General features: G+C 47.4%; 1 protein-coding gene across 5 annotated transcripts in view; it reads left to right on the top strand.

The window, feature by feature from the left end:
• The window catches only part of OGDH (oxoglutarate dehydrogenase), a 59,277-nt gene that overhangs the window by 33,073 nt on the left and 12,472 nt on the right, over window positions 1-13,732 (top strand). For all 5 annotated transcript variants that reach the window (XM_019731636.2, XM_019731638.2, XM_019731637.2 and 2 more), the window contains 6 exons: window positions 5,941-6,056; window positions 6,620-6,774; window positions 6,887-7,033; window positions 7,440-7,530; window positions 7,843-8,022; window positions 10,289-10,417. In XM_019731636.2, coding sequence (XP_019587195.1) covers window positions 5,941-6,056; window positions 6,620-6,774; window positions 6,887-7,033; window positions 7,440-7,530; window positions 7,843-8,022; window positions 10,289-10,417 — 818 coding nt within the window. The remainder of the gene's footprint in view (window positions 1-5,940; window positions 6,057-6,619; window positions 6,775-6,886; window positions 7,034-7,439; window positions 7,531-7,842; window positions 8,023-10,288; window positions 10,418-13,732) is intronic.

Raw genomic sequence — 13,732 nt, 5'->3', positions numbered from 1 at the left:
TAGTAATTCTAGCTTCATAAAATGAGTTGAGAAGTTTTCTTCCTACTTTGTGTTCTAGAAAAGATTGTGTAGAATTGGTGTTAATTCTTCTTTAAACATTTGGTAGAATTCTCCAGCAAAACCATCTGGGTTTGGAGGTTTCTTTTTCAGAAGGTTTTTATTTATGAATTCCATTTCCTTAATAGTCATAGATCTATTCAAATTATGTGTGTCCTGTTCAGTGAGTAATGGCAGTTTGTGTTGTTCTCGGAATGGTTCGTCTGAGTTGTCAAATGCACGTATGTACAGTTGTCCACAGTATTCATACCCTTATTGTCCTTTTGGTGTCTGCAGTCTCTGTGTTGATACCCGTTTCATTCCTGATACTGGTAATTTGTGTCTTCTCTTTTTCTTTGTTAGTCTTGTTAGAGGTTTGTCAATGCTATTGATCTTTTCAAAGAACTTGCTCCATGTTTCATTGATTTTTCTCTCATTTTCCTGTTTTCAATTCATTGATTTCTGCTCTTGTCTTTACTATTTTCCTTACTTCTGATTTCTTTGCAGTTTTTTTTTTGTTTTTTTTTAACTCCTTTTTCTGGGTTCTTGTGGTGGGAGCTTGGATGACTGACTAGAAACTTCTCTAATGTATGTATTTATTGCTATAAATTTCCCTCTCACACTGCTTTAGCTGTCCCACAAACTTTGACGTGCTGTATTTCCATTTTTATTCAGTTCTATGTATGTTTTGATATCCCTTGAGACTTCGTCTCTTTGACTCATGGATTATTTAGAAGTGTCTTATTTACTTTCCAAGAATTTGGAGATTTTTCTTATATCTTTCTGTGATTAATTTCTGGTTTGATTCCATTGTGGTCAGAGAATGTATGATATCAATTCTGCTAAATTTGTTGAGGGCTTATTTTTTTGTATGGCCCAGTGTATTGATTGTCTTGGCATATTTTCCACGGACACTGTTTTTAGGTAAAAGTGTTCTATAAACGTCCATTAGGTCTTGTTGGTTGATGGTTGCTGAGTCCTTCTTTATTTTCAGTCAGTTTTTGAGAGAACGGTGTTGAAATCTCCAACTATAACTGTGGATTTGTATATTTATCCTCTTAGTCTTACCAAGTTTTGGCTCACATATTTTGTGGTTCTGTTGTTTGGTGCATATACATTTAAGATTGCTGTGTCTTCTGGGTGGGTTGACCTATTATGTAACGTCGCTCTCTGACTCTGGTAATTTGCTTTGCTCGGATGTCTACTTTATCTGACAGTAATATTAGGTAGCCACTCCTGGTTTTGTTTGATTGTGTTTATAATATATCTTTTCCATCCCTTTACTTTCAGTCTGCCTATATCATTATATTTGAAGTGAGTTTCTTATAGATAACCACATAGTTGGGTTCTGTTTTTTTTTGCTTTTCTCCTTCTGTTCTTCCGCCTCACCCTCCCTCCCAACCCAGTTCAAGCCGTTGTTTCTCAGGCTTGAGGACACAGCTCCCATGCTGGTATTATGAGCCTTGCGCTCCCCCTCTGCCCCCCGGCTGAGGCAGTTGGTCACCAGTCATTGGTCGGCCACTCACAGCAGCTCACGGCAGCTCTCCCCAGCTGCTGGCCGTTCATGATGGCCACCAGCTGCTCCTGGCAGCACACGGTAGCCCACGGCAACACACAGCAGCCGACGGCAGCACACAGCCACTCACGATGGCTGCCAGCCACTCACGCTGACCACCAGCTGCTCCTGGCAGACCACGGCAGTACACAGCATTCACGCGGACCTCCGGCTGCCCACCGCAGCCCAGCTCTAGGGAGAGCCATTGCTCACAATCTTAGCTGTAGAGGGCGCAGCTCACTGGCCCGTGTGGGAATCGAATCGGTGACCTCGGCATTAGGAGCCGGGCACTCCAGCCACCTGAATCACCAGGCCAGCCCAGGGTCCTGTTTTTTTAATCCACTCTGCCAATCTGTCTTCTGATTGGTATACTTAGATAGTTTATATTTAATGTAATTATTGATATGTTAGGGCTTAAGTCTGCCATTTTATTCTGTATTTTGTGTTTGTCCTCTTTTTCATTTCTCTGCTTTTACCTGACTTCCTGTGAGTTTTTAAGCCCATATTTTTAAATTCTATTTTTACATATAGTATTTTTTATCATATATTTTTTTGTTTTTAGCCTTTTTAGTAGTTGTCTAGGTGTGACATTTATATGTACACATATCTGTCCCAGTCTCCTGGTATCATTTACCAGTTCAAGTAAAGTGTGGAAATACACCTCCCTTTACATCCTTTCACCCTCTGCATTTAAAATATAGTTGTTATAAATGTTTCCTCCACGTAACGTTAGAACCATATCAGCTAGAATTATAAATTTGCTGCAACCATCAGACATAATTTAAGACCACAGGGGAGAAGGAAAGTCTCTTTTCTTTACCCATATTTTTGCTTTCCATGTTCTTTCCTCCTTCCTGGTGTCTGAGATTCCTGCTGATATCATTTCCCTTCTATTGGAGAACTTCCTTCAGCCATTCGTTTAAAGTGACAAATTCTCTTAGTTCCCTTCATCTGAGATTGTCTTCATTTTCCCTCCATTTCTAAAAGATATTGTCACCAGATACAGGGTTCTGGGAAGACAGTTCTTTTCTTTCAGCTTTGAAAAGTGTGGTGCCACTCCTTTCTGGCTCCATGGTTTCTGATGAGAAATCCACTGTCATGTGTGGTGTTTTTCCCTCCAGGTGAGGTGTTATTTTACTCTGTCTGCTTTCAAGACTTTTTCTTTAATTTTCAGAAGTTGAATTATGATGTGTTTTGGCATGGATTTCTTTGAGTTTATCCTATGAGTTCGTGAATCTTGAATCTGTGGCTTTCAGTCTTCTGCCATATTTGGGAAGTTTTCAGCCATTATTTGCCAAATCCTTTTTCAGCTGCCCTCTTTCTCCTCTCCTTCTGGGGCTCATCAACACGAATGTGAGAGCTTCTGTTACAGTGTCACACGTCCACAAGGCTTTCTTCATTCTTTCTCCAGTCCATTTTTCTGCTCTTCAGATTGGTTAATTTCTGTTGTTCTGTCCTCAGGTTTACTGATTCTCTGCCCCTGATTCTGCCACCGATCCCACCTCCTGAGTTTTAATTGGGGTTATTATATTTCACAGTTTCAGAATTTCCCATTTGGTCCTTCTTTGTAGCTCTAGTTTTGGGCAGACGTTCTGTTTCTTTGCTGAGTCTTAGTTATTTTTTTCATTTGTCTCTGTTGTGTTCTACTTGCTACTGAAATCCAGTGATGATGGCACCTTGAGAATCTTAGTCAGATAATTCTAACATCTGTGTCCTGTTGGTGTCTGTTGATTATCTTTTCTCATTCAACCTGAGATATTCCTGGTTCTTGTGAGTGATTATTTTTTGAAACCAGGACATTTTGCATATTAGGAGACTTGGAATCTTACTTAAATCTCTGTTATAGCTGTCTCCTCTGAGCTGTCACCATTCTGGTGGGAAGGGCCCCCCTAGTTACTCCCAGGTGGTGATGGATATCCCGGTCCCCCAAGGTCTCTGTGGACACTGGGTCGGGGAGTGGGCTGGTGCATTACCTCCCAGAGGGGATGAAAATTTGGGCCCCCTTTTGGGCCTTCTTCAGAATCTTGGGTGGATTGGAGACAGGAGTGTGTTGTAGTGTGGTAAGGGTGTGGATGAGGCTGCAGTGTGTTCTGTGTATTTGGGTGGAATCGAGCAGTTACTGTCTGTCCTGCTAGCTGCCCCTCTGCTGGTCCTTCAGTAGAGCAGATTTTGTTGGGGCTTTTTGTCTGTACCTTAGGAGTCCTGGGCTGCAGGTTCTAGGCCCCAAGTCTGGGACGTGGGAGCCCAGGAGGAAACCCAGGACTCCTCTGGCTGGTCAGCCTTCTTCTCCACCTTTTGGAGTCTCATATACGATGTCTAAGGTTTCAGTTGTGCTTAGTGGGGAATAGGGAGCAGTACGTGTTGTCCCCCTTCCCAGAAGCCGGCCGCTGTGGACTGAATTTCTCAGATTACTGAAGAATTCAGAAGCGGGGCCTGCGGTGTTGAGGTTCAGCCGCCCTGAATGATCAGTTCGGGGGGTGGAAGTGAAGAGCCGCAGGCATGGTGAGGCCTAGGGCTCTTCCTGCTGAAAGGCTGCGGCAAGCCAGCTTCTCCACACATGTCACTGGTCACCGCCATGATCCAGGTGTCCCCACAGAGTGGACACGGTGGACACCCATCCTGAGGCCCTGCGGAGCATTCTAGGAGAAGTGCCCCCATCCGGTTCTGGTTTTCCCCTATAAACACTGCGAGCTGGGCTGCGAGTGGCCAGAGACGTGCATGTCACCTGGCCCACATGACAGGCTGTCCTCCTGGCAGCGGTGCAGAGCCTCACCAGCCACCACTCCCACCCCACCCCCCGCAAGAAAAAGCCAGTTGCTTTCGTTTTTCTTAAACCAAAAGGATTTGAGAATTTGCCTTTAAGACTAAAGAAATGGGTCCCGAAGAATCAGCCAGATAAAGGCTGTAGTCCAGGGCCTGAGCCAGCATGTGGGGCACAGTGGGCGATTCCTGGCCACCATGTCTCCCCGAGACTCAGATACGCAGCTGTGTTTGCTCGTGACCGCTGGCACCCAGGCCAGGAAATGGCGTCTGTCCAGGGTGGTAGGAGCCGACTCTGCGGTGTCACTTGGCAGTTTTCCTCCAAATCTATTCCCCATTGAAGCTTATTGTTGTGACATGAAACCAGCACGTAATGCCCTAGAAAAAGCCCTTCCATCACATTCCTCTCAGCTTGAAAGACAGTTTCAGACGTGGAGGCGCCCTGCGCGGAGTCAGTGCTCCAGGACGGAGCAGTGATGAGTCGGCTAGTTAACTAGTGAGGGGTTAGTCGGTCAGATGGTGATTGGTCAGCTAGTGAGTGATCAGTTAAACGGTTGACTAGGGTTTCCGGGGGGAATTCCCGCCCGTTCTCAGGATATTTTTTTTTGTTTTCCCGTTCCCGAATCCCGAGATATAAACTGTTTTCTGTTCTCCACGATGAATCGTTTCCACAAAGTGATGGCCAATACTACCCACCACCTGGGTTCAAGGAGCCGATTTTCCCAATTTCCCGACCAACTTTTCTCAGGATTTGGGAACAGGAAAGCGAAAAGAATTTCTGAGAACGGGTGGGAATTCTCGCCCGGAAACCCTAGACTGTGACTAGTCGGCTAATGAACGATCAGTTAACTATTAAGGGATTAGTCTGTCAGATGCTGATTAGTCGACCAGTGAGCAGTCAGTCAGACAGTGATTGGTCCCCTAGTGAGCGATTAGTTGGTAACTCATGTGTGAGTACTGGGCTGGGGAGAGTGAGACTTAGATCTGGGACTGCCAAGGACAGTCTGGAGAGGAGGTCTAAAAGGTGTGAATGGGCCCTCCCCGGAGAAAGGACCGTCTCCTAGGGACCGCTGTGTGACCCTCGCTCTGCTGCCTGGCAGCCCTCCCGCAGACCAATCAGCTTCTTGGTGACTGTCCCTTCTCAGTCTCCCAGCTTCCTCTCGGTCACTGCATACGACTGCTATTGCCACCTAAGTTACATATGACCTATTCTATACGAATTCTTCATTTTCTGCTTAAATTCCCTCCTTAACTATTTTTCATTTGTGCTTTCTGACTGATTTATCCAGTGTCTTCAAACCAAAATTAGTTGGTGTCTTTGGGACCTTGAAATACCTTTTCCTCTAAATTATGAATGGTTGGTACACTATATGAACCTTGTTCTCACTTACCTATGACACCCAATAATATTCTCAGCTTCTGTTTGTTGCTAAATTTTGTGTTTCTGGCTTTAAAATAGTATTTATTTTTGTGTATCTCAGAGGTTTTTATGATTTTTCTCTTCTCTTTTCTCTCCCCTGGGGAGTCCCTTCCCCTTTTCATGAACTGTGGCCCCTGTGTGGCTGTGCCCGTGTCTCCTCGCCCCGCAGGGTTCTACGGCCTGGACGAGTCTGACCTGGACAAGGTTTTCCACCTGCCAACCACCACGTTCATCGGCGGGCAGGAGTCGGCGCTGCCTCTGCGGGAAATCATCCGGAGGCTGGAGGTGAGGGCACAGCGCTGCCAGGAAGCCTGTTGGCACGAGGCCTCCCCATGAGGCCGCTTTTCTTTGGTCCTACGTTTTTTAAATGTAAGGGAAACGCAGCTTTTTATGCTATTTTGTAGATAAAAATCCATGTTTTTTATTTTTATAGTCAGACATAGAAAGGAGAAAAAAATTATGTGTGGTCCAATGCCAGTGGGGGTTTATTCAGATGTGGGAGGTCCCCAGCGTATATGCCTGAGCTCAGACTGCCCGGTGGCACCGCTGGTTCCCCGGCCAGACACAGGCTGCTTACCCCACCCCATTCCCTCATTTTCCCATTTCTGCTTTCCCTCCTCCTCTCTCGACTTGGTGGGCAATAAGCCTGCGGGACACACTGTACACACACGCACACACACAAACTCTCACACACTCACAGGCACACTTCTCACACACACACCCCTCAATCTACCCCGTCACAGTGGGCTCCAGTGTGTGTGCGAAGGAGGCCCTGTTCCCCCCCCGCCGTGTGGCCATGTGGGCGGTCAGCACAGCTGGGTGGACACCCGTGACTGTGTGTGGAACAGATGGCCTACTGTCAGCACATTGGGGTGGAGTTCATGTTCATCAACGACCTGGAGCAGTGCCAGTGGATCCGGCAGAAGTTTGAGACACCCGGGATCATGCAGTTCACCAATGAGGAGAAGCGGACCCTGCTGGCCAGGCTCGTGCGGTCCACCAGGTGTGGGCTGTGTTCAGGGGCCTGTCGATGGAGCGGGGAGGGGGCGGCCCAGCCCCTCAGGAGCGGTGTTGGCCCTGTGACATGCTCTCAGGGCAGCCTGGTTCCCGTGCAGGTTCGAGGAGTTCCTGCAGCGGAAGTGGTCGTCTGAGAAGCGCTTTGGCCTGGAAGGCTGCGAAGTGCTGATCCCCGCGCTCAAGACCATCATCGACAAGTCTAGTGAGAACGGCGTGGACTACGTGATCATGGGCATGCCGCACAGGTGCCTGCTGCAGCCGGGCGCTTGCCTGGTCCGCAGTCACCCCCCGCTCCCGAGGGACCATTGCCCCAGTGTCCCCTTCACTGCAGTCACTGTCATGCCCAAGGCCACAGGTGGTTTCAGACAGGCATCTTAGCCTTGTGTTGAACCCGAATGCCCTTGTTGGGGTCCCAGCAGAGGGAGGCTAACCCAGAGGGATGGCTGCTCAGTGACGTGAGCAGAGACGTTTCCACCTTCCTGCTGCCTCACCTTCGCCTTGGTGCCGGGCAAGCGGAGGCTGGGTATCGCACAGTGGCTTTGGTCTCAGCTCCTCTCAGGCAGCAAAGCCAGCTGCTTCCTGTCCCTCAGGGTGTGGGGCGGGGATTGCCTGGGACACCGCTCCAGCCCGGCTCACCCCCGTGTGTCCCAGGGGCCGGCTGAACGTGCTTGCCAACGTCATCAGGAAGGAGCTGGAGCAGATTTTCTGTCAGTTCGATTCCAAGCTGGAGGCAGCTGATGAGGTGAGGCGCCTGATTTCCTTTAGAAGCTTCTAACGAAGCCCCAGTCCATATGAGAACGCTGGCTCCACTGGCTTCTTGGGAAAGACAGCAGGGCTGAGGTCTTTGTACCATTCACAAAGCAGGTGGCCAGCGGCCGACTTCTTCGAGAAAAGAGGGCCGGCCACAAGGTCAGACGGCCAGCCTTGTGTTCTGAGTGGGAGCCGTCCTGGGCAGAGCTTTCCCACCCTTCCGGGGATGGGGTACTGGGAGAAGAAGTGACCCACAGGACTGGCGTGTGCTGCCCAGGTTCGAGCCTCGCTATTTGTCCTGCAGGGCTCTGGGGACGTGAAGTACCACCTGGGCATGTACCACCGGCGGATCAACCGTGTGACCGACAGGAATATCACCCTGTCACTGGTGGCGAACCCTTCCCACCTCGAGGCCGCCGACCCTGTGGTGATGGGCAAGACGAAAGCCGAGCAGTTTTACTGCGGGGACACCGAGGGGAAGAAGGTAAGGCCATAGGGGCTGCCGGCCGGTCCAGGGTGGTGCGCAGCCCCGGGCTCGTCTCAGACGTCACGCTTCTGGATGTGGCAGTTTTGTGCCTGGACCTGGAAAGAGTAGCAGTTGTGGCATCCTGCCTATGGGCCTGCATTCCCCCGAGTGGTGACAGCAGAGCTTGGCCGCACCTGTCTGCTTCCCTGTCTTGTAGAATGTCCCCGTGGACAGAGGCGTTTGCACTGAGCAGGAGGGCAAGGCTGCACAGTGTGGGTGTCTGAGGGACAGGTGTGCAGAGGTGGCCATGCCGATGCTGGGTGGCGCCCTGTGCAGACGGCTTTTCCAGGTGTGTGTGTGGACGCTGGACGCTGCTGGGCCAGCCTGTCGTGCACAGAAGTCCCGATGGATTGTGGTTATCTGTCCTGGTTTGATCTCAAGGCAGAAGTCTGCTTGTGACAAATCGTGTAGTTCTTGCTGCCTCACCACCTCAGCCTCTCAGGCAGCAAAAACAAGTGTTTACGAGTGACGGGCGTACGTCTGGGGAGGGTGCACCGCACCGCTTCAGGCGTCTCGCTCTTTCTAGAAAGTGGGACCCCTGTGAAGAGGCAGGACAGCGCATGGTGTGGGTAAGCTGGGGAGGGGCCGCAGCAGGGGTGGGGGTGGGGGTGCTGTGCTGTGTGCTGAGTTCGGAAGCGGAATCAAAGGCAGCACCTGTGACCCACCCAGTGAAGAACCAGCGGGTGGGGAGGTGGGAAGGAAGGAAGGAACGTTCTCTGGAGATGGCAGATATGGGTGAAGATGGAGGTGGGGCCGGGCGCTGCCCCACAGGTACCCTGGAGGGTCAGACGTTTCAGAGGTGGAACCGATGTTAGCCTCTGGTTCTAGTTTGAAACACCGAGAGTCTATTAGTCTTGTGCGTGGAGGATGAGGAGAGAGGCTGCCGTCAGAGGTGATGGAGTCTGGACCGGTGTAGCCTTGGGAATAGGAAGTGGTGCACGCATGGATGGACACCCACCCTAGACTTGTGTGGCTTGTTGGGAGGATGTCGGGCTTGGGGGCCTGGACGGGGCCACAGAAACTATAAGGAGGCAGAAGGCACCTCCGTTCACCCCCTGGGGCCACCGATGACACAGGGCGGGAGGGGTGGGGGACTGGAGTTGATGACCAGTGCCTCCAGCATTTCTGCTGTCCTTGATGGGACATTCAGGGCCAGGGAGGGGACAAGATTGCGAAAAGCTTTGTGTGATGTCGGAACTCATAAATAAGACAGAAGCCACTCAGGCAGCGCTCACTCATTCTGGGAATGCTGGAAACGTCCTGAAAAGGAGTAAGTCTTCAGATGATCGCACCAATGGTCCTGGGCGGGGGGTACAGACGGGGGCGGGGGGAGCTGCTTAGCCCTGTGTGGTCGCAGGCACAGGGTGTGTTTTAGGGCGCGGGCCCTGTTGGGGCAGCGGGCCAGTGTCTCAATGTGGGCGGAGGCAGCGGCGCAGGCGGGCACTGGCTCAGAACTGGAGGCGTCGCAGTATGCTCTGGGCAGAGATTTGGAAATACCTGTGCGCGTGGCCCTGGAAGTGCCGCTGTCACCGTCAGCAGCGACACGCAGACACTGCTCTTCAGTACCATCCGTCCCCTGCCCTGGGGCAGGCGCCAGGCTCCTGAGGGAAATGACATTGGGGGGCTGGGCTCCGTGACCCATCCGGGCAGTGTGAGCATTGAAGGACGACCCACATGTGGGGGTCCAAGTAAATAAAAGGTGGGCAGGGGGCTCTTGCAAAACACCAGTGAGTAGACGTAGGCGTGGCACCTGGCGGCCCCAGGCGCCGCTTAGGGGCAGGAGACAGAGGTTGGCCTCACAGTCCCACCACTTTCTCGTTACCGAGGAGAAATGGTGACTTTAAGGGAGAGAAAGAGAGATGGCTGCCTGTCCAGGTGATCAGAGCAGACCTCCCCGGCATGGGCATCTCCTGGCGTGACATGCACCCTTCCTGAGCCTGGTCACAAAGGACCGTCAGGACGTGAGGGCCTCACGGGCCCCTCCGGGATGTGGAGATGGGCGAGGTGTCGGAGGAGCCAAAGGGGCTGTGGGCTGGGCCAGCACTGCCTTCCCAGGGCCCTACGTAGCGTCGGGCTGGGAGGGCCCTCCTGCCACTTGCTTTCGAAGTTTGAAATTATCTCAAAAAATGTTTTTTGAAAAGCAGGTTGTGACTTAATCTCCAGTGTGCTGTGTGGCGGTGGTGGTCTGGGCCGTTAGATTTGGGACTTCCTTGTGTGTCTGCAGGTCATGTCCATCCTCCTGCATGGGGACGCAGCGTTTGCTGGCCAGGGCATCGTGTACGAGACCTTCCACCTGAGTGACCTGCCGTCCTACACGACTCACGGCACCGTGCATGTCGTCGTCAACAACCAGGTAACCTGGTCGCTGGTCGGCGTCTGGTCACACTCCCTCCTGAGGGCTCTGCTCCCCAGCCTTACTTAGAATGACAGCTCATGGTTCCTGAGAATAAAATACGCTATTACAAAAAATGTGCATGACAGAAAACTTTCTGAAAGTGGGGAGATTTTAATTACCCTTTTTAAGATAGTGATATTTTAAAGTACTTTTTCTAGGCCTGCAAGCATATAGATGGCTATTCGTTTTTAAGAGACAGGTTCTGTATAAACAGTTTTATATCCATTTCTTATTTACCACATTATTTTCTCATGTCATTGTACACTCTTAAAGTAATTTTAATGGAAATATCTATTATAGGTTGTTCATAAAATACACATTGCCATGTTGTTAGACTTTTAGGTCTCATTTTTCACTTTTAAATAATGCTGAGATGAACATTCTTGTACATAAATATCTTTGCCCAGCTCTGTTCCTTGTCACTGTTATGTATCTGTTATTTCCTCTGCCAGCCATATCAAGGGTGCATTTCACCAACTGGTGTGAATTTGTGTCTAATAAATGTGGTTTACACTGCATCTCCCTGGATGCCAAAGACAGTGGGTGTCTTTCCTGGCATACCAGCCGTCTGAGTATCATTGGTGAAGAGTTTGGTCAGTGTTTTGCCTAAGGGAGGCGGTATTTGTTGTATTATTAGCATTTGAGAGTTCTTTATCGCTTCTGGGTGTAAGTCCCTTGTCAGAGATGGGTTGGTTGTGCAAAGATTTCCTCCTGGTGTGTGGCTTATCTTCATTCTCTTACCAGTCTCTTCACAGAACAAAAGTTTTTATGTTGATGAAGTCCAATTTATGAATTTTTTATTTTATGGATCGTGTTTTTGGTGTCAGATCTAAGAAAACTTTGCCTTTCCAAGGTCACAAAGATTTTCCCCCCATCTTCTAGAAGTTTCATTATTTTGTGTTTCATATTTAAGTCTGTGCTATATTTGGATAGTTGGAGTTTTGAGGTTCTTTTTCTTGCTTATAGATATCCATTTGTTCCAGTACAATTTGTTGAAAGGATTTTTTTTGTTGTTGAAAATTAATTGACCATGTATATGTGGGTCTGTTCTGATTCTCTGTTCTGTTCCGTTGATGTAATTGTCTGCACACTGTCTTGATTACTGTTGCTTTATTGTCAGTCTTAAAATCAAGTTGGGTGAGTTCTCCAGCTTTGTTACTTTTCAAAATTGTTTTGGCTCTTCTAGATTATTTGCTTTCCATATAAACTTCAGAATCAGCTTGTCCATTTCAACAAAAAAATTCTGCTAGTGTTTGGATTAAAAGTATGCAGAATGAATATATCGGTTTGGGAAGAATCACAGTCTTAACAATATTGAACCTTCTAATTTGAGAACACTGTAAATCTCTCCATTTACGTAGATTTTCTTTGTTTCTCTCACAGGTATTTTGTAGTTTTCAGCATACAGATCCTGAACATGTTTTGTTAGATTTATACCTAAATATTTTATTAATTTGGAGCTATTATAAATGGTACTTTTTATAAATGGTGTTATTTATAATTTCCAGTTGCTGCTAGGATATAGAAGTAGAATTTAGTTTTATGTTTTGTACAGTTTATTTGCGTATCCCACAACCTTAACTAAACTCACAGTTAGTAGTATTTTGCAAATTCTTTGGAATTTTCTATGTAGACAATCATGTGGTCTACATATGATGTAGAGACAGTTTTATTTCTTCTTTTCCAGTCCATAAATATATATGCCTTATATTTCTTTTTCATACTTTATTGCACTGGCTGGGACCTCAACACAGTGTTGAAGTGGGTAAGAGTGCAGGTCCCTTGTCCCACCCAGTTTTAGGAAGGAAGCAGTCTTCAGTCCGATGTGAGAAGTATGATGCTAGCTGTAGGTTTTCTGTAGATGTCCTTAACAGGCTTCTGTTCCTAATTTGTGGACAGTGTTTATCATGAGTGAAATTTGCTTTTTGTCACATACTTTTACACATCTATTGAGATTATTGTATGATTTGCTAATGGTGAATTCCATTCATTGATTTTTTTTTTGTTTTTTATTAAAGTTTATTGGGGTGACAATTGTTAGTAAAGTTACATAGATTTCAGGTGTACAATTCTGTAATACATCATCTGTTTATCACATTGTGTGTTCACCACCCAGAGACAGTTCCTTTCATTGATTTTTGAATGTGGAATTCTTGGGCCTGTGTTCATGAGGGATGTTGGTCTGTAGTTTTCTTGTAATGTCTCTTCGGTTTTATTTTCAGGCTAATGCTGGCCTCATAAGTTGGAAAGTATTCCTTCTTTTGTTTTCTGGAAAAGTTTCTGTAGAATTGATATTTGCTCTGTAAGCGTTTAGTAGAATTTGCCAATAAAAGACTTTTGGGCCTAGAGTTTTCTTTAGGAGAAAGTTATTTTTTTCCTTTGTCTTTAGTTTTCAGAAGTTGAACTGTGTATCTTTTGGCATGGATTTCTTTAGATTTATCCTGTTTGGGGTTTGCTTAGCTTTTTCTTTTTCTTTCTTTCTTTTTTTTTTTTTTTTAATTCCTGTGTTTTCCTCTTAAGTTTTATCGTTTCAGTTCTTAACATCTGTGATCTGTCATCTATTTAGAGTTAACTTTTGTGTGTGACACAAGGAAGGGGCCCAGCTTCTTTCTTCTGGGTATGGATTCCAGTTGTTCCTACATCATTTTTGGGAAAACCTATCTTTCCCCACTGAATTCACTTGAGATCATTCAGTTTCTTGAATATGTAGGTTCGTATCTTGACAAATTTGGCGAATTTTCAAACATTCTTTCCTTCGTTTTTTTCTTTTCTTTAACCACCTTCACCCTTTTGTGCACCCCACCCAACCCCTCTGACAACCACTAATCTGTTCTCTGTAGCTGAGTTCAGGTTTTATTTTGTTTTGCTTAGATTCCACATGTAAATGAGATCATCCAGTGTTTGTCTTTCTCAGTCTGACTTAGCTCCCTTAGCATAATGCCCTCTATGCCTATCCACATTGTCACAAATGGTAAGATTTCATTCTTTTTTTATGGTTGAGTAGTCTTCCATTGTATATATGTACCACCTCTTCTTTATCCAGTCGTCTATTGATGGGCACTTAGGTTGCTTCCATATCTTGGCTGTTGTAAATAGCGCTGCAGTAAACAGGGGTGCATATATCTTTTCAAATTAGTGTTTTCAGTTTCTTCAGATAAATACCCAGAAGTGGGATTGCTGGATCCTATGGTAGTTCTATTTTTCGTTTTTTGAGGAACCTCCACATTGTTTTCCGTAGTGGCTGCACCAGTCTGCATTCCCACCAACAGTGCA

Source organism: Rhinolophus sinicus, linkage group LG09 (assembly GCF_036562045.2).
Source record: "Rhinolophus sinicus isolate RSC01 linkage group LG09, ASM3656204v1, whole genome shotgun sequence".
Classification (NCBI taxonomy): Eukaryota; Metazoa; Chordata; class Mammalia; order Chiroptera; family Rhinolophidae; genus Rhinolophus; species Rhinolophus sinicus.
This window is presented reverse-complemented; position numbering and strand designations above follow the sequence as displayed.